At 39.5% G+C, this 22,922-nt stretch overlaps 1 protein-coding gene across 1 annotated transcript in view; it reads right to left on the bottom strand.

The window, feature by feature from the left end:
- The window catches only part of PLXNC1 (plexin C1), a 159,777-nt gene that overhangs the window by 31,594 nt on the left and 105,261 nt on the right, over positions 1-22,922 (bottom strand). Inside the window, exons 18-23 of the mRNA XM_089652672.1 lie at positions 19,216-19,269; positions 15,251-15,390; positions 9,234-9,432; positions 7,665-7,811; positions 6,708-6,882; positions 4,064-4,167 (exon numbers count right to left, since the gene is read on the bottom strand). Of these exons, the coding sequence (XP_089508798.1) occupies positions 4,064-4,167; positions 6,708-6,882; positions 7,665-7,811; positions 9,234-9,432; positions 15,251-15,390; positions 19,216-19,269 (819 nt within the window). The remainder of the gene's footprint in view (positions 1-4,063; positions 4,168-6,707; positions 6,883-7,664; positions 7,812-9,233; positions 9,433-15,250; positions 15,391-19,215; positions 19,270-22,922) is intronic.

Here is a 22,922-nt window from a genome sequence, read left to right as displayed (position 1 = left end):
TAGAAAAATCAACATTGACATCCAAAAAAAATTATCCAAAAAATCTATATTCTATGCAGTGCTGATTTTTGTTTCCCTACTGAACGCAACTCCATTTCAGTCGGTGTGTTCTAGCATATTGAAACATTTAGATTTGTTTTTAGAGCAGAATTCAGAGGCATAAAAAATGCCCAAACTTGCATTTGGATAGGAGCTTACTGGTATACTTTACGTACATACGAGAATAAACGCGCATTCATTTATTTCACAGGCAAGAATAAATGAATATTCTGGCCAGTAGAATAACTTTACACTTACATGCTTCTAAACACCATATGCCAGTAAACACACATAAACACTTGTAATTACATGCCAAACAAGCTTTTTTTTCTGTTTGATTTTTCTGCCACCTCTTGGCTCAAAGATCCTTACACAGACAGGAGTACTTTAATAAACTCATGTGCATGAAGCCTAAAAGGAAATTTCACAATTTTCAATTATTCACTGAAGGTGTTTGCTTCTGATAAATAGCTATGGGGAACTAGGTATAACACACCAGAGGCATAACTAGAACCTTCAGGGCCCCCCCGACCTCTGGTGCCAGGGCCATTCCCTCTGAGCCTGGTGACCTTTCCACTGAGCCCCTTATTATGGTCCCTCAGTGAGACCCTTTCACATGTTCTGAAGTAGGCCCCCTTTGTGCCATCTTGGGTAGGGTTGCCACCTTTTCTTCAAGCCAAAGCTGAATACTTTAGCGGCACACACCAATTTTTTTTTGTAGTATACACTATACGTATATTTTTTTTTTTATTAAATGACATTTCTAATCATATGGATTTATTGATGAACCCCCCGTACAGCAGAGTACACAGAGTTCCCCTTTAAGTCGAATTCACAGCGTTCCCCCTTTACATCGAAATCACAGAGCTCCCCCTTTACATCTGAACTCGCAGAATTCCCCTTTACAACGGAACTTTCATGTTCCCGTACACTGTAAGGGTGGACTCTGCAGACTTTCATGCAAGGAAGAACTCTGGGGACTCTGATTTAAGGAGGAACACTGAGAACTCTGATGTAAGGAGGGGACTCTAATGTAGGGTTGAACACTGTGAACTCTTGTGTAAAGGGTAACTCTGATATATGGGGGTCTAGTAACCAGAACCCCAAAATACATTATAGTTCCCAGCATTCCCCTTTAATCAGGGTTCTCAGAGTCCACCTTACATCAGAGTCCGCAGACCCCCCCTTACATAAGAGACTGCAGAGCCCCCCCCATCAGAGTCTGCAGAGCCCCCCTTACATCAAAGTTCCCAGAGCCCCCCTTACATTAGAGTCCACAGTGCCCCCCTTACATCAGAGTTCTCAGAGCCCCCATTAAACCAGAGTCCACAGAGCTTCCTTACACCACAGTCCACAGAGCCCCCCTTATACCACAGTCCACAGAGTCCCCCACTTACACTAGAGTCCACAAAGCCCCCCCCCCTTATATCAGAGTCCACAGAGATCTCCCCCCCCCCTTACATCAGAGTCTGCAGAATTTCACTGTAAGGAGGAGTTCTGTGGACTGTAATGTAAAGGGGAACTTTGATGTAAGGGGGTTTGTGCTCACCAAAGTCCCCCTTACATCAGAGTCCACGCAGCACCCCTTACATTAGTGTAAGAGGCAGGAGATAGAAGGGAGGGGGGGCACTAATGTCATTCAAGCCAGAAAGGAAGGCAGCTCATGCAGCCTGCATAACCTCCAGATCTAGTTGCTGACTGCTCTTCTTTATCCCCCACTCATCCCTTTTCTAAGCACAGTGCTCCCGGGGATTGCTATGACAAGTCTAGATAGGGACTATGGTGTAAATATGAAATTTTCTTGGTTCTCTGAGTCACCCCCCAGACAACCCAGTGCATAAGGACAGGTTATAAACCATCAAGGGGTCAAACAAACTCTTGTCAGTCCTCTCCTAGTTGCTAGATTGATTAACCTATTCTGGTAAAACAGATCACAAAGCTGGAATTATATGAATACAAAGTGGGGGCAGGTCTTAAGAGATTCTCTCATCATTTTCAGGATCTTTTTCCCTACAAAAGGGAAAATTTTCCATTAAACGGTTTACATGAAAATTGGAGAAGAAGGTATTAGATATACAGTACCATGTGAAGGGTAGCATAACAAGATATTGCCAGCCTATATAAACACACTTTTGTGTTTAAATTGTTTTCACCACATTGGTGTTCTATAAATGACACCATGTACAAGCAACCAAAAGGAAGTATATACTGAATATTTTAGAGATGTAAAAATGAAACTAGACATATCTCATCTATAGCACTTAAAAACAGAAGTAAAATGTAAAAAAAGAAAAAGAAAAACCCTTCCCACTCAGCACAAAACAGTGAAAATGACTTTATATAGAAAAGTGATTAGCAGTGCTCATAAACTTAGACCCAATAAAATGATAGCAGAGTCAAACCAAAAAAGTAAGTGTCAGATGGGGTGTAAATTATACTAGAAGAACACTTCACACTTCACTGGTGGTTGCCGTGCAAGAACACTTAAGTAAGAAATGGAAATTATTGACAGCTAGCGCTGGAAGTCATAAAAAGCAGTGAAAGCCTATAACTGTAATGTGCACTAATGACAGAACCCTTCCTGACTGACTGTTGGTATGTATGGGCATACACAGGAGAGGAGTGGCAAAAAAGTCATATGGAGTGGATTTTCTGGCTTATCACAATTGTTTTCATCCATGACAAAATGGCAACCACAGTGATTCCCTCTCCTACATTCACAGGCATGAACATGTAGTTTTGCCTAATATAATAATGTAGGGGTTGGCAGGAGAAAACATAGCAGACAGCAGAGGATTGGGTATTGGACATACCCAGAAATGTCGGATTCAAGTGGTGGCCATAGCTCAGTGAGACAGCAAAGACTGGAATCACTTCCAACTGGGCAGGTGAGCATTCTTCTTCTTTTACAGGACACCCTTAATTTTAATTTTTAGTTAATTAGTGACAGGGTCACTACAGTGTCATGCAACACTGTAGATAAATGAAATGTATGTCTTTTTTCCCATGAATAGGGCTTTCTGTGTTTGTGTGTTTTTTATTTTTTGCGCTATAACAAAAAAACATTGACGATATTGAAATAAAAACAATATTTTTTACTTTTTGCCATAAAACAGGTCCAGTAAAACTTAAAAAAAAAATCTAATTTCTTTATTAATCTAGGCCAAAATGTATTCTGCTACATGTCTTTGCTGAAAAAATATTCCCAATACGTGTAAATTAATTGGTTTACATGAAAGTTATACCGTCTACAAATGGCGGTATATATTGGAATTTGTGGTTCTTTCTCTATTTAGTTACAGTTCTATTTCAGGTACTGGATCCAAACTGTTTATCAGTGAGATAGTGGACTTTATTTATAGCTTCATCTTTAGTGCTGCTGTTTTCAGCTACACCTTTTATTATCTGTTTGCTACTGTGACATATTATTTACTAAGACCTGTGGGTTAGCTAAAGAGACAGGCATGGCTTGATTGATATGTTCTGATAAATGTATGAAAGAATTGTAGATTTTTATTCTGCCAAGTTCAAGAGGAGTATAGTTTTGAAACTATCTAACAACCAGAATTGCAATTTATTCCAGGATCCTTAGAAAGCCATTTCTCCCTCTTTTTTTTATATCTGGACAGATGTGTGTTTATGTCTCACAGATGTTGTGTGTAGTTTGAAAAAATTTGCTCTGCTTTATCATAAACAATGGGGGTTATTTACTCAAACTGGAGAGTGCAAAATCTGGTGCAACTCTGCATAGAATCAGCTTCCAGGTTTTATTGTCAAAGCTTAACTGAACAAGTGGAAGTTAGAAACTGATTGGCTACCATGCACAGCTGCACCAGGTTCTGAGGGCTCCAGTTTTCGTAAATCTCCCCCAGTGTCTATAAATTCCCATGTACATGATAGATGTTCACTTGTTGAGTTTCTGTAGACCGCACTTGCATCTGGTCACAGCAATTGTTCCTATATTGTGCACTTGTGTTGTTTAGGAAGGTATAAATAAAAGATAGACAACAAATCTGTTACCTACCTTGTAATGATTCACAGTGTTCAGTTTCTTAAAATCATTCTCCATCACAACAGAAGATTCATCTATATCTAATAGCTCCTTATATGTCTGACCATAATGAAGCTCTGACCATGGCAGGAAGATAAACATGTATGGAGAGATTATTATACATCACACAAACAACAAAGCCAGGTATTACTAATGGAAATATACCAGAATTTCAGTGATTAGCATGCCTACAAAATGTTCAAAATGTTTTTAGGAAACATCTAGCTTTGTGTAGTTTTGTGGAACTGGGAACCAGGACTGACGTGAAAAATGTAAATACATATGTTACGGAAAATATACAGCTGCAGCTTTAATGTTGTTTCATTTTTTGTATTTCTTGCCTGCACTAACATTACACTGTGTGACCCAAACTAAATTGACAGGTGCTGCTCAAGGCTCCACCGAGTCCTCTAGTGTAGCAATCGTGAGTGCAGACAAGGACAGAGCAGGTCCCAGCTCTAGCAAACTAATGGAAAGAGGAGAAGTCCTGGAAGTTGCACATCTCTACAAAACCCCCTAAAAAGGTGTGTGACAGCCTCAGCCTGAGCTCCAACCAGGCCACGCTCCCCACACTTTTCACTCTGCCCACAGAGCTTAGTCGTGGTGAAACCCATGACTATGCTCTATGGGCAGAGTAAAATGCATTGGAGGCATAACTTTACACTGTATTATATACACTCAACGGCCACTTTATTAGGTACACCTGTTCAATTGCTAATCAGCTAATCACATGGCAGCAACTCAACGCATTTAGGTATCTAGACGTGGTGAAGTTCAAACCGAACAGCAGAATGGGGGAAGAAAGGGAATTTAAGTGACTTTGAACGTGGCATGGTTGTTGGTGCCACATGGGCTGGTCTGAGAATTTCAAAAACTGCTGATCTACTGGGATTTTCATGCACAACCATCTCTAGGGTTTAGAGAGAATGGTCAGAAAAAGTGAAAATATCCAGTTAGTAGCAGTTGTGTGGACGAAAATGCCTTGTTGATGTCAGAGGTCAGAAGAGAATGAGCAAACTGGTTCGACATGATAGAAAAAGCAACAGTAACTCATGTCAATATGAACCAAAATCTCTGAGGAATGTTTCCAACACCTTGTTGAATCTGTGCCATGAAGAATTAAGGCAAAAAGGGGTCCAACCCGGTACTAGCAAGGTGTACCTATTAAAGTGACCAGCGAGTGTATATTAAACCTAAACTTGGGGTAGTGCCTACAGCAAAGAGTGGAAACTTACAGCTGGCCAACCTGTCTTTAAAAGAGTCAACATGATAACACATTATTATTGACTAATACAGTGCCGTCAACTTTTGTGGTGCTGTACAGTGTAATCAATATAAGGAGAGGATAATACAAGTAATATAGTAAAATACATAAAATGTTTAAAAAACAAATGCATACATTTAGCAAAATGTCTTAATAATAAGACAATACAATAGAAGTAAGAGAACTGCCTATAGAAGCTTGCAATAAAAGATATAAGCTTGAAAACAATAGGTAAGGAATATGTGTAGGCTAAAAATAAAGTGAGAGTATCACAGGAAAAGGCAACATTGGTTAAGCAAAGGAAGTGAATAGGTTAGCTTAGAATAAATGCTTGTTCTTAGAAGTGAGTCTTAAAGATGTTTGAAGGTGCCAAGGACATGGTCAAATTGTACAGTATCTAGTAGGAAATTGCAGAGAAAGGGGAGGGCCATGAAAAGTCCTGGATTTGGGAGTGTGAGGAAGGGACTAGAGTGGACAATAAGATAAATTCAAGTTTAATATGGTATCAAAAAAATCAATAAAGAAATTTATTTTTATTATTTATTGCAGGCATTTTATAGAAAGCCAACACAAGCATAGAGAAAACATGCAAAATTCATGCAGGTAGTGTCATGGTTTGGATTTGAACCTATCACTTTAGTGCTAGGCAGAAATACTAACCACTAAGCCAGGTAAAAGAGAAAGTTAGAGTTAGAAATTTCAAATTTGTTTAAAGGATATAGATGTAAGATATATTTTTAATATAGAGCTGACAATACGTGGTTATTGAGTTATCCTAAGGTTTACCGTTAAAGTGATACTAAAGTCTTAGGTTTTGTTTGTTTTTTTTAAACAATATGTCTATATTTTCCTACTCTACAGTGGTTTTACACACAGTAGTCTGGATCCTCATCTTCCCGGGTCCCCTGCCGATGCTCCTGGCCCCTCCCTCTTCTCTTGTCGGGTGCCCCCACAGCAAACAGCTTTCTATGGGGCACCATTCACACAGAGCCACAGCACAGCACCGCCCCCTTACCCTCCTGATTGGCTCCCTCACTATGGCTCCTGCTGCTGCCCCAGCCAATCAGGAGTGAGAGTCCATGGAGAACCGAGGTTCTCATGGACATCGCTGGATCGGGACGGGACTCAGGTTGGGGGGACTGGGGGGGCTGCTACACACAAAAGGTTTTTTTACCTTCGTACATAGAATTCATGAAGGTAAAGCCTTTAAAACCACTTTAGGGAGTGAGTTTGGCTAGTTGATATTTTTTAAATGTTGTGCACAGAAATTATTACTTCAAAGTGTTTTCATTTATCCATACCACAAATCACACCACATTATTCACAACATCGAACTTAATAGAAAATACCTACCTAAGCAAATGTCACAAGGAGAGAAGCTAAAAGCATATCCATTTTTTGATAGGAATGTTTGAAGGATTTTTTCTTTGACTTGCCCGATGGTATCACAATCCAGAACTGTTACTTTTATGCACTGACTGGCATCAACAGCTTCGCTTTCTAGCGTTGGGTAATGTACATTAATGTCCTATGGGGATGAAAAGGAATTCAAACTGTATAAACAACACAGGACTAAACAGGAAAGTGAGTATGATATTAAACTATGTTGGTAGTTTTCTATAATGTGTTTATGGAACTGTGTAACTAACAATGGCGGTTATTTACAAAAACTGCATGGTCTAAAATCTGGTGCAGCTCTGCATAGAAACCAATCAGCTTCCAGGTTTGAGGCTTGGTTCACATATGTGCGGGTGGTGCCGCAGCGGATCCACTCAAAAATCCATGCAGCCGCACCACCCACACAGAAGAATGCGGACCCGCGGGCGGGTGCCATTAGTTCTAATGGCATGCCACCCGCACTGGAAAACGCAACCGTACTGGGAACCGAGGTTCCTGTGCGGGCTGCGTTTTCAGAAGAAGTGCAGGGACTTCTTCCCTGTATGTCACGGGCCACGGAAGTCCATTCAAATGAATGGGCTCTCATGCCTGTGCAAAACGCGGCCCGCACGGCCGCATATATATATATATATGAACTAGGGCTTAATGTCAAAGCTTAATTGAACAAGCTGAAGTTAGATGCTGACTGGCCACCATGCACAGCTGCACCAGAATCTTCCCCACTGTGTTCATTATTTTACACCGAGCATGAACAGCGATCATATGCCTAATACAACAAAATTTACTTCTCTACAAATAATCTAAATATCACCATAAATAGTAAAACAATAGCACACAAAAATTGGTAAATGGTGTTACATGGTAATTTTTATAAAAACACCACAAACAATTAATCAGGAAAACAATACTTACAACGTTATTAAAGTCTGCCACTTGCCATAACAGCCAGTCCTCGTTCAAAGTGTACAGGGCTTTACTTGTTATTACATCTATTGGACCTTTGTGTATCCTCTGATTGAGAGTACAAACAAGACCATATAGAGGTTCTCCCACCGATTCCTAAACAGTAGTGAAGTAACATTAATAGGAACCAAGAGTTTATGTAAAACGTGCAGTCCAAAGCTTTATGCTAGGTTTTACAGCAGGCGTAGTAGAGATTTAGACCTGGTTCACATACATGCGAATTGGATGTGTTTTGAAACACATCCGATTCACATGACATGTGAACCAAAATCGTTTTCTATGGAGCCGGTTCACATATGTGTTGCCTGGCAGCATTGCGATATAAAAAAAGAGTCCAGTTTGATTTTCAGCCTGGTTCAGGTGCGAATTACAATGTTGTACTCTTTAACAATTTGCATTGAAACCGCACCTAAACTGCTGAACAAAACCACTCCGGAATCTTATACAAATCACACTGCAAACCGGCCCCCTACATCTTTGAACCAAGGCTAAGAAGTAGTCAGAAAAATAAAAGCATACCAGCCCAGACTTGCATGACCAAACTTTGAAAACCTTATTTGCAATAGTATTGAATCAGGCCAAAATTTGAATGCAGGAAGTGTTTGTAGGAAGCAGGTATTGTAAACAGAGACAACACCATCTGGTCAATGCTAGAGTTGGCTCAACACCTAGAGTTGGCCACACACCTCTTTGCTTGTCCTTAAATGTATCAGTTAGATCTATAATATTTACCAATAAATATGTATATGTAAAACAACCAATTAAATTTAAACTCAATCAGGTGGACTCTTGCACTGTATGGTTATTGGTAAATTTTTGTACTTTTAGTATATATATATTTTAATCAGGTAATTATAAAAACCTGTAGTTTACAGAGCCCACAAAGAACATAACTTTGCAAACCCGGTTTCAGGAAAATATGCAAACTGTGCAAAATTATACAAATTTCAGTTATACTGAAATTAAATGCACGTTAGCAGCCAATTAGCTGATTCTTCGGTTCTGCATAAATGTCCCAGCCTCAGCTTCCTTTATATGTGTTTGCGTGCAGTATAATAGTTAAAAAAAGGAACAGAAATTCATTAATTTGCATTAATTTGTCTCTTTTATGTCTCATTCCACAAAGACAGCACAAAACGTAATTTATTGACATTGTCATTACAGTGCCATCTATAATGGTATAGTCAAGCTTTTTTTAAGTAAATCAGCACAATAACGATACTGTGCAAAGTACCATGTCCTATAATGACCAATCAGATTTCCATTCACTGAAGTCCAATCAGTGAAATGATTTTTGATGGTTGAATTGGGTTACTACAATCAGCTCTTTCCTAATGAAAAGGCACCTTATGTTCCTTACTGTCCATTTAGTGTAAGGATTCTTCAGCTGAGTAAACTGAGTATAATTAGAATTGATCAAATACAATTAAAGGGCACATCACAGTTATTAAATGTAGAAAAGCAGCCCAGCTTTGTAGCATGTTGTAAACTGCAGTAAATATGATTTTTTTTTCTCACCCGCAGGAAGCCATACAAGCAAGTGGCAAACCAATTACTCAATAACTTTTCCACGACTGTTTCTGTTCGCCTTAACATCAGCTTTGGATTTTTGTTGCTGGATTGCTCTATTAGATCTTTCATCAATGTTTCAAGCAATCCAGTGAGATACAGCAAATTATTCTGAAAGGTGATGGTCAGGAAGGATGCAAACAAACATCTAGGAACAACAAAATTCAAACATATATAGTTTTTTAAAAGAGATCCATATGCATTCCATCCTACCATTCTAGTCATGATATGTACACATTTTCCAAAAGTTTGTCTATAGCATGGTTGTGCAACACCTATAACTAGAGTTCTTTATTGGTGAGGATCTGGGTTTAATTCCCACTAAAGTCATTATTCCTGTGCTTGAATAAATCTCCTCCCACTCTGCAAAAATCAATGCTTAACTGTATTATTGTGTGTATAGTTGTGGTAGGTTGTGAGCTTATCAAAGGATAAGGTCTGTTGAGAATCTTCACGTGTATGTTTCCTGTAATATACAGGCACTATATTGAAATTAAAAAAAAATAGTTTCTTGAGTCATAAGATCAGTACAATTGATATTTCAGCTTTGGCATGATACCTATTGAGTACATAATCCGTTTTCTGTTGTATCTCCTTGGGAATCCAGCGGATTTGTGGTGAAATGTCAGTGCCAGTTACACTGTCCCTGTACTTAAGAAGAACAAGGCTTAAAGACTGCACTAGTGAGACACTGTGCTACTGTCTGCAGCTGGTGAACGTAACAGGTTCAGAAATCTTGAAATAGGGTTGGAACCTCTGAACTCTGCAAATAATTTTATAATCACCATTGCTGGAATAAATTTTGCATTACGCCATAACAATATGATAATAAAATATTTTATTTATTACAGGTACTTATATAGCGCCATCAATTTTACGCAGCGCTTTACATACATATATTGTACATTCACATCACTCCCTAACCCTCAAGGGGTGTACAATCTAAGGTCCCTAACTCACATTCATACATACACACACGAGGTCCAATTAAGACAGGATCTAATTAACCTACCAGCATGTCTTTGGAGTGTGGGAGGAAATCAGAGTACCCAGAGGAAACCCATTCAGGCACAGGGAGAACATGCAAACTCCAGGCAGGTGGTGCCGTGGTTGGGATTTGGACCAATGGCTCTAGTACTGCCAGGCGGAAGTGCTAACCATTTAGCCACTGTGCTGCCCTATATGTTATTCTATCTAATTAATGCATTGATGCATGGCAAAGTACAAAAGTGTTGAAAGCAGAAGAGCATCCAGTACATACTCACCAGCCACTTTATTAGGTACACCTTGAGTTGCTGCCATGTGATTGGCTGATTAGCAATTTGTGTTACCAAGCAATTGAACAGGTGTACCTAATAAATAGGCTGGTGAGTTTATCTTGTGGGGATAGTGTTTTGCCAGCTGTCAAATCATTCTTCTAGTGAGTAGGCCACATAAAACAGATCTTCCTTCGAAAGTCAAATTCAGCATCATTCCCATCTTCCCCCCAAGACTGTTGCACATTCGCAGCTGTTTTGTTATTTTTTGTGGGAATCGAGTACCTTTTTTAGTGGTTAGTCCTGAAGCCTCCTGAGAAGTGCGATGTGTATCCCAGGGGGCATCAGGAAAGTCTCCCCACACTTCATTGGATCCTGGCATGAGCAACAGTGAGCCAGGGAGTGATCAGGAAGAGATCGCCAGTCTCCCAAATTCAGATTGTGTGAGAAAAGAAAAAAGCTATGAAAACGGAGGGTGTGAGAAAGACACCACTGGACTTCTTGGCCTGGGCTGTATTTGTTTTTTTTTTCATGTCAGCAGCTACAGTACTTGTATCAACCTTTTGATACACAGGTGATGCTTCTCTTTAAGGTTCAAATATTCAGGCAGTCGTACAGTACTGCTCTCCAACCACGGACATGGGGACTGAGCTAAATTGAACTCAATTGTATAGGGGGAGCTTAGGTCAGAACTGTTTGCAAATTTTCTTTTTGCCTGCCCATGTGAATGCATTTTTACAATTATCAAGAGCAGAGGCCTAATTTCTATTGCATTTGTATGCTTTTGAAAAAATGTAAATTATCACGTATCAATTGCTATAAATGGTGTTTCAGAAGATATTGCTTTTGCTTATAACTTGAGCTCTGACTCAGTGTCTTCATAAAAGTTTACTAATCAAACAATAAAAAATCTCCCTTATTTATGCATAAGTCGTGATGAATAGTTGCAGAATTTGCAGCGTTTTCTGTGCGAATTTCGCACTGCATCAGGATCACACCCCGTTCATGCGAACCGCTGCTGGGTGTGCATGTTAAGTTAACAACACCTCAAAAGCGGTCCGCAAAACACAGTGTGATGTGCAGAATCAGATCGCATAGGTGTGAATACCAATGCAATCCAATTCTAGTGCAGACCTAAAAAAGGGTCCTGCAACTTTTTGGTGTGGGTGCGGTGCGATTGTAGCTATACAAAATGTATGGCTCCAATCGCACCGCACACAAATCGCATGTGATTTGCACGGGAATGTGGTGTGGTTCCTATGTGAATCACATGCGATATACCGCACCGCATATATGTGAACCCAGGCTCAAAGAGTAGCAGAAGCAAGCTATACGTTTTTATAAAGGAAATCCTGTGTTTGACGTTCACACTCTGCATGACTCTTAAGCAGGGACCGACCGAAGTTCGATCCATGTATGGGGGCAGTGGTTGTACAGAAGTTGATCTACCAATTTGACTTCTGTACAACTAGACTGTTGGAAAAATTCTGCTTGATCAGCTGCACTGATCAGTGTTCTGATGGCAGGAAAGTCTTCCTGCTGTCAGAACACAATAGATCAGCAGGAGTGATTCTCCCATCCACCTCAAATGTGTAGATGAGGGAATCGGGTCAGTTTTTTTCAATTAACCTGCTGGAAGCATCCATGGGTTTCATCAATGTCACTCACTTTTACCCCCTTTAAAGCAGTTCTCAGGCTGAGAGAAGAAAGGGCACTGCTAGAGTACATTTACGTTTGTTCCATTGTATATGTGCAAAAAAAAATAAAAAATCCTAAAAGGAGGAGAGAGGAGAGACATGAGCTCATCAGTCTGCTGCTCCTCCTCTTTAACTGTCCAGTCACTTGTTGGAAGCAAGGAAGTCACCCATGTATGAGAATTGGTAAGCGGCACTATCTTACATTTTCATTTTCACTATCTTATATTTTCATTTTTGGGTTAAGATGTTCTTTTACTGTATTCAATAACTTGTAAACTTCAATAAAGAAAAGCCAGGTCAAAAACTTCAGATATCACATTCACTTGGTGATCTGTCCATGTTTGGTGAACCTTATACTCTTCTCTAGCAAATAAGAATATATAGCAGCCTTTATCAACTTTGAAGGAACCCTTGAAATAACCTGAACGCCTGTTGCTAATTACTATATCTACAAAGTACATGAGCTCAAGCAGAATGTTGAGATAAAAGAAAAAAAAAAAGAATGAGGAATGTGGCATACTTAGCACATGTGACACCAAGAGCTGCTTTACACAAAATAATTATTTTCAGTAATAATAATAAAATGCATGGAAAATTGACATTAAACGTTGTAATGTACCTTCACCATTGATGGGCCATACACCCCTTCTTCAGTTCATGGTCGAACATTCGAACCTAGCGAATGTTCGACCGCGAATTTCAAACAGGGACAATTCACTAAGTTACTAAAATACAGCATGAGTTATAGTATTAAGTCATGCAGTATTTTAATAATGAAACATTCTTTATTGTTTCAGCTGTCAGCAGGGTTCCCCGCTGACAGCTGAATGTAAAAAGAATTGCTGCCATTGTCCGGCAATTAAAATAATAAAAAAAAAAGCAGAGTGGAATCCCCCCCATCCATCCAAAGCCTTTTGGGTCTGGTATGGATTTTGAGTGTAACCCCCCACACCACATTTTTTTTAAAAAACAATGTGGGGGTCCCTCCGAAAATCCATACCAGATCCTTATCTGAGCATGCAAACCAGCAGGTCAGGAAAGGGGGGAATGAGCAAGTGCCCCCCCCTCCTAAACCATACCAGGCCACTTATTCTCAACATTGGGGGGGTGTCCATGCCTCTTCCCCACAACCATGGAGGTCTGCGGGTGTAGTATAAAAAATGAGAGAAGACAGTCTTTGACAAGTCCTTTATTAAAAAAAAAATGTCCCCGAAGTAAATCCAACATTAATCATGATACCTGCCGCCACTGCCAACCCAAAAAAAGAAAAAAAAACGCTCTGCTCTCTATGCTGTCTCCCACCGTCTGACAGCTGCTCCGGCCTGACAGTTTTTCACCCCCCCCGTGACATCATCATGCACTGTGATTGGCCAAAACATTGCACCTGACCTGTGGTCAGCAGCATTGCTTTGGCCTATTCTAATGCACTGTCAGGACACAGTGCATTGTGGGGTGTTCGTCAAACACACAAACGGCCGATGTTCGAGTTGACGTTATGTTCAACTTGAACATCAAGCCCAACCCTATCCTTGGTAGTCAATATTGGAGGGCTTTTTTACTTTGATAGTGAGTGGAGAATTGCCCCTACATTGATGGTGAGTGGAGAAATACCCCTTCACATTGATGGTCAGTAAAAAGGTATCTTACATTTCCTTACATTAAAGCCTCGCTCACACCACATGTGCAGAAAAACTGATGGAAAAAATGCACAGATTTTACTTGCAGAGATACACATCTGCACATGATACTAGTGTTGTGGTGTAAACAGGGCACATAAAAAACAATTGTTTTCTTTGTGCCCTCACATGAACGAGTGCAGAAATACTCATGTCTCTGCACACTGGTGTGAAAGAGGCCTAATGGTCATTCCAAAAGAGTCATCTTACAATCATGGTCAGTGTATGCCCCCTTACATTGGTGGTCAGGGTAGTGCTCCCTTACATTGACGGTTAATGTGGTGCTCCCATATATTAGTGATCTGATTATTGGTGTCAGTGGTTACTTATGTGAGAGGTGGAAATGTCTCATTGCTCAAGGAACCCCTAGCAACTTCTGGAGGAGTCCTAGGCTTCTACAGAACCATGGTTGAGAAAGGCTGATCTATGCATTCAATCTAAGTTAACCCCTTGACGCCGATGTAACACAAATATGTGGCCTCACAGAACTGAGCTTTTTTCCGTGGGGCCGCATATTTGCGTAACTGTCTTTCTGCTGGGAGTGTGCCTCACAGCGCACTCCCAGCACAAAGATCGCGGTGTCACTGAGAGCCCCGGGTCCCGTTCAAACAATCGGGACCCTGGACTCCAGATCCCGGGTCACATGATCTCTGTGATAGTCTCTGATTGGCTATCACAGTGATCAATCACTAAATAAATATTAAAAAAGAAAAATAATAAAGAAAACATACCTAGATCAAGGTTTGATCTAGTTCAGTGCCAGGGTAAGTGTTTGGGTCAAGGTCAGGGTCAAATGTCAAGGTCAAAAGGTCAGGGTCAAAGGTCAGAAATTATAAAAAAAAATTGTATCACTGTCAGTTAGTGTCAGTGTGTTTTAGGTAAAAAAAACAAAAACAAAATGTGAACTATTGTTTCTGGGCTGTACTACGGATACAAACAACAAATAACATACACATATATGGTATTGCCGCAATCGTCAAGAGCTGGAAAATTTATTTTGGGTTGTTCTTTGATGGTAGGTTATGGTAGTAACAAGAAACTGACAGTTAAATTTAAAAACATTATTTTTTTTTACTAATTTGGGCCAGTTTTCCTTTGATAATAAAAAAAATCAGGAGATATCCATTACCATTTAACACCAAATGAAAGTCCAATTTGTCCTGAAAAAAAACAAGGTATAATCCACCTGGATGTACAAAGTAGTTGTGACGATATGTACATTTTGTTTACTAACACAGGTCAACGTTACAAATTTGTGCTTAGGCATTTAGATTTGTTTTACCCTTAGGAGTAAAGGGGTTAACCTAACAACATTTTTTTAAATCAGTCATTATCACCTGTCCTTGATTGAGAAATCCTTCTGCTTTTCTAAGGTGTGAATCACCAGAACCAGAAATCCTTGGTTCTGAAATAAGTTCTTCAAAATAGATACAGCATCGTTCTCATCTGTTTGAATTCTAGGGTTTTTCTGGAAAGGCTGTTGAGAAATTACCCACAAATTAATATTGCTTATATTTTGCAATGAAACAAATCATTTTATTCTACACAAAAAAGTGAAAGGTGACTAACTATGAAGATAACATCTAAACAAGCTAAGGTAAGGTAAGCTGCATGCAAATTTGCCAATAAAAGCAGCAATTGCATTTTTTAATTATTATTTACAGTTGTGGAAAAAGTGTACAACGAACCAGTGCTGCCAAGTTGCCTTTGCTCCATTTCTTTCTGCTAGCCAGCAGGAAGGGCCTTTGTATTCCTACAAAATAGGCATGCATTTGCTCAGGCAGGTCTATTCCTGCACCTTTAGCTACAGGGCTCATAGTAAATTCTGAAGTTATTGCTGCTTCTGCTGCAAGGCATAGTGAAGTTTATAGGTTTATAACAATTATCTAAAAGATCAGTGTGATAGCAGTGTTATTCAAAGTACCCTTTAAATGTACAGTATATTATGCAAGGTCAGGATAGGCTTGTTTCTGTGGTTGCTGGCGTCCCTCTATGGTTAGCTATTAACAAAACACTTTACTTTTATTTCGTCAATAGAAATACAGTGAGCTTGTACAGAAGTATTTACATATTGTCTATCACATTGTCTGTTAATGTAAGTCAGGTTAAGACCAGTAAAACAATCAAATATTTTGTATGAAAGAGGTGTACCTGGCAGATAGATGTTACTAAAGGTTATATGCCTAAAGGCTCTAGTGAAACCTAGTCCTGTGTGTAAGCTCTGCTATGCTAATTAAGTTGGATGAGGTCTAGGGGTATATGAGATGCCCAAGGAACTGTACATGTTTGAGGAAAAACTTCTCAGAAAAAATGGGCAAATAATCAGCAAACAATCTCTGTAAGGAGCATTGGGTCCCCTTTGGAGAACCTCCTCAGACCCCAGATGAAAATCTCCTCATCCACCGGCTGTTCTGAGGATGTCCCTTAGCATTCATTCCGAGATCTATAATAAAGGAGTCCCAGGGTGAACTAGTTGGGTATTGCACCTGACTGACCTCTCCCTTCTTAGGCCATGGGGAGTAGAAGTAGCCACACTGTCCTAATCCTGTAGCTAAATGGGTTGTAGCTGCTTTCAGGTCTTACGTTGGGCTGGCTTCTACCTGCTGATAGGCTGTCTTTCCTAATAGACTGTGTGAGAGTGGAGATCCTTCTGTCCAGCTCCAGTCTGTAGTTAGCCACCCCCCCTCTGCTGGAGCCCCCTCCGAGGCTCCACACACTAGCACCTTCCTTCTGCCCGAATGCCCTGCTGTGCAGGCTCTCCCATATGTAGGGGCTGTCCTAGCCACCATTCCTAGGTCTCCTGCCTGGAGATTTGCCAGGTTCCCTCAAACATGCAAATCCAGGTGTCCTCCCCTCCTCCACCCCTCTTCTAGAAAATTCCAGAGCTTTTCTAGAAGGGTGGGAGCAGTCCCGGAAAATCTTGATATGTACAGCCTCCCAAAATGACCTGAGGTAACCTCACTGCCTCACTTCCACGCTGACTCATCCAAGGCTTATAGCAAGTCTCTGACTAACAAACAAACATCCTACCTAAACTGGAGAGTGCTACACAGTTTTTCGTGACAGAATACAAATGGGTTGTATTCTGTAGGAAAGGGTAATAAATGTCACCCATTGCTAGGTCCAAGCCCATTGCCCATTCCACATAATAGGATTGGAATATACAGCAATATAATCACTCTGGTCAACTCTAAATAAACGTAACAGCATTCACAGAAAAGTACCAGTAATTCTTTGCAGGCCTGCTTTTATAAATAATCCTCTGCCTCCAATCTGAGGTGACTGTGCATCCACAACGTGCAAAAACAACTATCAATGAACAGGAAAGGTCACTGCGAGTCATCAGAACCTGATGGCAAGGGTTAGATTTGAAAATGGAGAGAGCTCTTGTCTATAATCAACCAATGTCTCTTAAAGAACAATATGGAGTCTTAAGCATGCTAGTTGGGGCCCAATTGGTGTTAAGATGATCTAAGGTGTAGATGGTAGTTGATAAGTACTTCTCCTCATAATGGTGGTGAAGTGATGTAAGGTCCCCTTTAAATACTAAGTACTTTAAGCACTAAACAAGGACATATTTGGAGTAGTAAAATGAAACAGTTGGCATAAGTGTCTGTATGTGAGAACAACTCTCCCTCTCTGGGTGACAAGGGTCCCAGACAACAGTAGTAGAAATCCCGGTCAACTGGGAAGGGTAAATTGCTGTTTCAGTTGGCACTGCTGTATTCTGGCCTGCGGCTGTGTGTCCTGCGGTCAGCTTGGATGATGAGACTGTAATGCAAATGTGTTCCAACGGTGACGGCTATGAGAACTAGGCCACATTTTTTTTCTTTAAATAAAGGACTTGTCAAAGTGTGTCAGTACTATGTACCCCTTTCTATTTCATGTTGGAGTGCCCTCATCCGGCTGTTGTATACACAGTGGAACACCGATCGTCGTACGGGACCTCTCTGCGAGGTCCCGATCATATGATCACTGGTTGGCCAATCAGTGATCACATGCAGAGTAGTAAGCAAGATGTCACATCTGATATCATTGCTTACTACGTGTGAAATCTGTGAATGATCACAGAGGTCACATGGTACAAGGCAATTCACAACAGCCTTGTACCATGTGACAAGCTGTAACCAATCACAACTCACACAGTAGTTCTCAATGGCTGCAAGAATGCAGAGAGAAGGAGAAATGATTGCTTTTACAGCCTTTATGGGTGTAAAAGCAATCAGTGTATAAAAAAAAAAAAAAAATCATCACAACCCACAAGTAGTACAGTGTCACCATGGTGACACTGTATTGCTAGGGTGACAGTATGTAAAAAAGTAAATAAATAAATACATAATAATTAAAAAAATAAAATAAAATGTAAAAAAAGTTTAAAAATTATAATTTTTGGTTATAAGCTAATTTGGGTTATTTTTTTTTTACTAAAAAGATAACGGAATAAATTTTGGCCAAGATATATTATGAAATATTATTTATTTGCAAAATTTTATAAGAAATGCTTTTTTTCAAAATTTTTGGACTTTTTCATTTACAAAATTAAAATCCCAGTGATGAATAAATACCACCAAAATAAAGCTTTATCTGTCTCAAAAAAATGCTAAAAAATTCATATGGGTACAGTGTTGCATGACCGCGCAATTGTCATTCAAAGTGTGATAGCACTGAAAGCTGAAAATTGGCCTGGACAGGAAGGGGGTAAAAGTGTCCAGACTTGAAGTGGTTAAAGGGGGCCTTCAGAATCTGATAAGCCCCCTGCCCACAGACCCCCACAACCATCAGGCCAGGATTATAAGTAAATATGCTGGTGCTTGTATAAACACAAGAATAGAATACAGACAGCTTCAAAAATAAAACATGTTCTGTTCTTGGAAAACACCAGAATTTAGGTCACATGGGCTCAGGCACCCATGTGAAAAAGGCCTAAAGGTAAAGAAAGTGTGATTTTAGTGCCTCTGTTGTGAACTTTCTCCACAAAGCCTACAGCTACAGAGGTGAATAAGGACATATTTTAAAGTGCTTTATCTGCTTTTTCAGAATATAAGAAAACATTAGTATGCATAGTCACAGGTTTACTTTAGACTTCAGCTTTCTAAATAGTCTTAATTTTCATATGGCTCTGAGGTGGCTTCTGGGGTGCAACTAGATGGCATATCCAGCTAACAAGAACACTCAGGCCTGCTTTCACACAAGCTGGTCTTTTTGCATTTTTCATCTCTAATCAACCATGTTTAAACTTCAGACTTGGATATATATGTATAGTATTCTTCTATTACACTTAACCCACAAGGTCTCAACTTACTGAAGGAACATTTTCACACAATTTTTCACTTAAGTCCTGCCGGTTTCCATCAGACTGAAAGAGAACACAGAAAATTTAATTTTTTTAAAGTTTACAATAAACCACTTTAAAATGTATATATTTTTTTCTTAGAAACAAGTTTGACAAAACATTGCATTTTTAGTGTACTGGACTCTATAGTTTAGAGGTATTTGCATACAGTCTTTTATTAGTTTACTGTTGTAAGTGAATTATAAATTTGTTCATAGACAGATGGCACATCTCTCTCCTTGGGGCCTGAAGGTCCATACTAATTGCAAGCAGTTTTGCTTGAGTCTGACAGCACAGATACTGCCATTATTGACATTTTGGACTGTCAATCAATACAGGCTATTGCTTTTGTTGTTTCGTCATTGTCTCAGGGACAACTTATTTTCATCATGCTGGGATCAAGGTGCCCATAGAAATGTAATATTCCTATGGAAGCGTAACTGTTTAGTTTGAGAACAGACTAAAAAAACTAAACAGACCAGCATCTTTTATGAAGTCTAATGTATAGATTAGCCATATAAAAGTAGATTATTTAGCAAATGTAAGATTAAATATGTCATGTAAATATCATGTATAGAAAATGTCCTATTGTGGGAAATTAATTTTACAAAATAATTTGGACTGTTTTAAGTAATATTTATTTAATAAAAAATGTCATCTTTAAGATCAATGGCAGCCTCTCAGTCCTGAACCTTCAGGCTTATTATTTAGCCGCCACCATTGCTCCTCTGTCTCATTTATATGAGACCAATCAACTGCTGCTGTGGGCCACTATAGATCTTGTAGACTCCCATCCCATACCTTTATCTTTTCTACTTTGCCCACCAACGCTTAATCTAGTCTTACTACACGCCTTCTAAATGTGGGACTTGGTCAAATTTTCAGTGGGCCTGATCTCACCTCATCTCCCACTGTTACAGATCCCTCAATGCCCAATGTTTCCTCCAGGACTTGAAAATCCATGACAGTTCTCTTGGTGGACTGACCATGGGTTCTTCGATATATACTTCCTCCTTACCCCTACTAGGCTTCTAACATTTGATGCCCTTAGATCTTCACATGACATCCCAATATAGGAGCATTATAGGTATCTCTAACTCTGCCACTTTATATCCGAACATCTTAGATCTCAGCCTACTCCCTATACATTAACCCCATTTGAGAGTCTCTGCAGAGCTTGACCTCGCTCCTCTGGCCTTATTTCACTGATCTACTCCTCGATAATAAACTCCAGAAAACCTCCATTACGGTCTTACCATCTCCAGTGGAAAAGTGAACTGGGAGTACGTCTGGACCCAGAAGATTGGCAGATCATGACACTATCCAAGAGCTCTAAGAATGTACTTATTTTGGAAAATTCCTATAAGATCTTGTACAGATGGTACTATATGCCAGCTATTCCTGCTCATTCACCAACTGTTTCTCAAGGATGCACACAGGTGGGCACAATGACACATATCTGGTGGTCTTGTTCGAAGGTGCGCAGACTTTGGTTTTGGGTTTATGCGCAACTCTACACCTTGTTTCACATTGACCTCAAGAGGAATCCATATGAGGCCCTTCTCTGTAAACTGACTGCAAAATTACTTTGCATGAACGACAATTAGCATTACATCTTTTTACTGCTACCAAACTGACTATAGCCAGAGCATGGAAAACTCCAATCCTTAGTTTTTAAGCAGTCAAAAACCGCATGAACAATATTATTGTTAATGAAAAATTAACAGCTATACTATCAAGCTCATTAGAAATTTATCTGGGTGTGGCAACTCTGGATTGCCCATGGCCAGCCATCCCAATTTGACAATACTCTTTTGTTGATCTAATAACCCCATGCTACAGACCCCTGGGATTCCTCCTTCTTTTCTTTATTTCTTCTCTTTCCTTTTTCCTGCCTTTGTTTTTGTTTTCTTCTTTTCATCCTTATTTTCTGATCAATTACGGAGACTGACTGGCTACCAGGCGTCTTCCTGGCCTAGATGGTTACAATATGTACAATCCTTATTTATAATGATTTATGCTCCTTGCATAAAATTCCAGTTTATGCATATGTACTATCCTACACATAGTCTAATACCCTATTGTCATCAACACTTGTGCATTAGCTTGTACTTTTGATCTTTACACAGCATGCCTGTGTATACTGATTTGACTGCTTTTTAAACCCATGTTTATTTAATTTTATTTTTAATGTAACTATCCTATTGCTAGCTCTGTCTGACTGAACATTAAAAAAAATAACTTTTTTTTACACAGGATCTTGCTGACAGCAAGATCTTGCATAAAAAGTTGTCCATGCTGCATAGGAACAAACATCTGCTTATGTCCGTTTACACCACCGTGTATATTCTGCATCTGTGCCATCGCCGCTGATTACACAGTAATGTTTACAGGTCCTTCTGAGTCACTCATGTGGTAGCGGTGCAGAACAACTATCAAACTAAAGTCATTATGGACAAAAATGGAGCAGTTCAACCCTTTCACACCGACCGTACACAAATATGTGGCCCCACTGGACTGGGGTTTTTTTCCATGGGGTTGCACATTTGTGTACTTGTCTTTGTGCTGGGAGCACGATGCATGGCATGCTCCCAGCACAGCAACCGGGATCTCACTGACAGCCCCAAGTCTGGTAGTAATGATTGGGACCTGGAACTCCCGATTCTGGGTCACCTTATCGCTGTAAAAATAAAAAATAATAATAAAAAAATAAAATTAAAAAAATAAAGTCCAGGGTCAGTATTTTCTTTAGTCAGGTTTTTTTTTAATTTTTAAATTAGTATCAGTGTCAATTAGGGGGAGATTTACTAAAGCTGGTTTACTCAGAATCTGGTGCAGCTTTTCACGGCAGCCAATCAGCTTCTAACCTCAGCTTGTTCAATGAAGCTTTGACAATAAAACCTGGAAGCTGATTGGTTTCTATGCAGAGCTGCACCAGATTTTGCCCTCTTCAGGTTTTGTAAATAAACCACTTAGTGTCAGTGTATTTTAGGCTGGATAAAAAAGCATAATGTGCACTTTTTTTTCTGGGCTGTATTATGGGTACAAACAGCACACATACACACATGTGGTAGCGCTGCGATCGTCAGGAGCAGGGAAATTTATTTTGAGTTGTTGTTTGGTGGTAGCTTATGGTAGTAGCCAGAATAATACAGCTACATTTAAAAAATATATATTTTGTACTATTTTGGGCCAGTTTTCCTTTGATAACAAAAACGGGAGATATCCATTATCATCCACCACCAAATGAAAGCCCAATTTTTCCTGAAAAAAAAAAACAAGGTATCCACCTGGATGCACAAAATAGTTGTGATGATATGTACGGTTTTAATAACACATGTCAAAGTTGCAAAATTGTGCTTAGGGTTTTAGATTTGTTTTACCCTTAGGCGCAAAGGGGTTAATAGGTCTATCGCATACAATACTGTTCCATCGTTCCATCCATACAAATTATGGATCTGGAAACAGAGTATTGTATGCCTTAAATGGTTTGTCACCCTAAAAGGACTGTATATGTTTTTCATAAATAAGCATTGTGTTGGTACAATGGAACTTAATGGACATATTACATGATATGTAATGATATATATTACTGATATTACATGATTACTGTATATGTGTATATATGTGATCATATATACACATATACAGTATATATATACTGTTATACTGTGTGT

Source organism: Staurois parvus, unplaced genomic scaffold (genome assembly GCF_062004578.1).
Source record: "Staurois parvus isolate SC_StPar_1 unplaced genomic scaffold, SC_StPar_1.0 ptg000025l, whole genome shotgun sequence".
In the NCBI taxonomy this organism is placed as follows: Eukaryota; Metazoa; Chordata; class Amphibia; order Anura; family Ranidae; genus Staurois; species Staurois parvus.
This window is presented reverse-complemented; position numbering and strand designations above follow the sequence as displayed.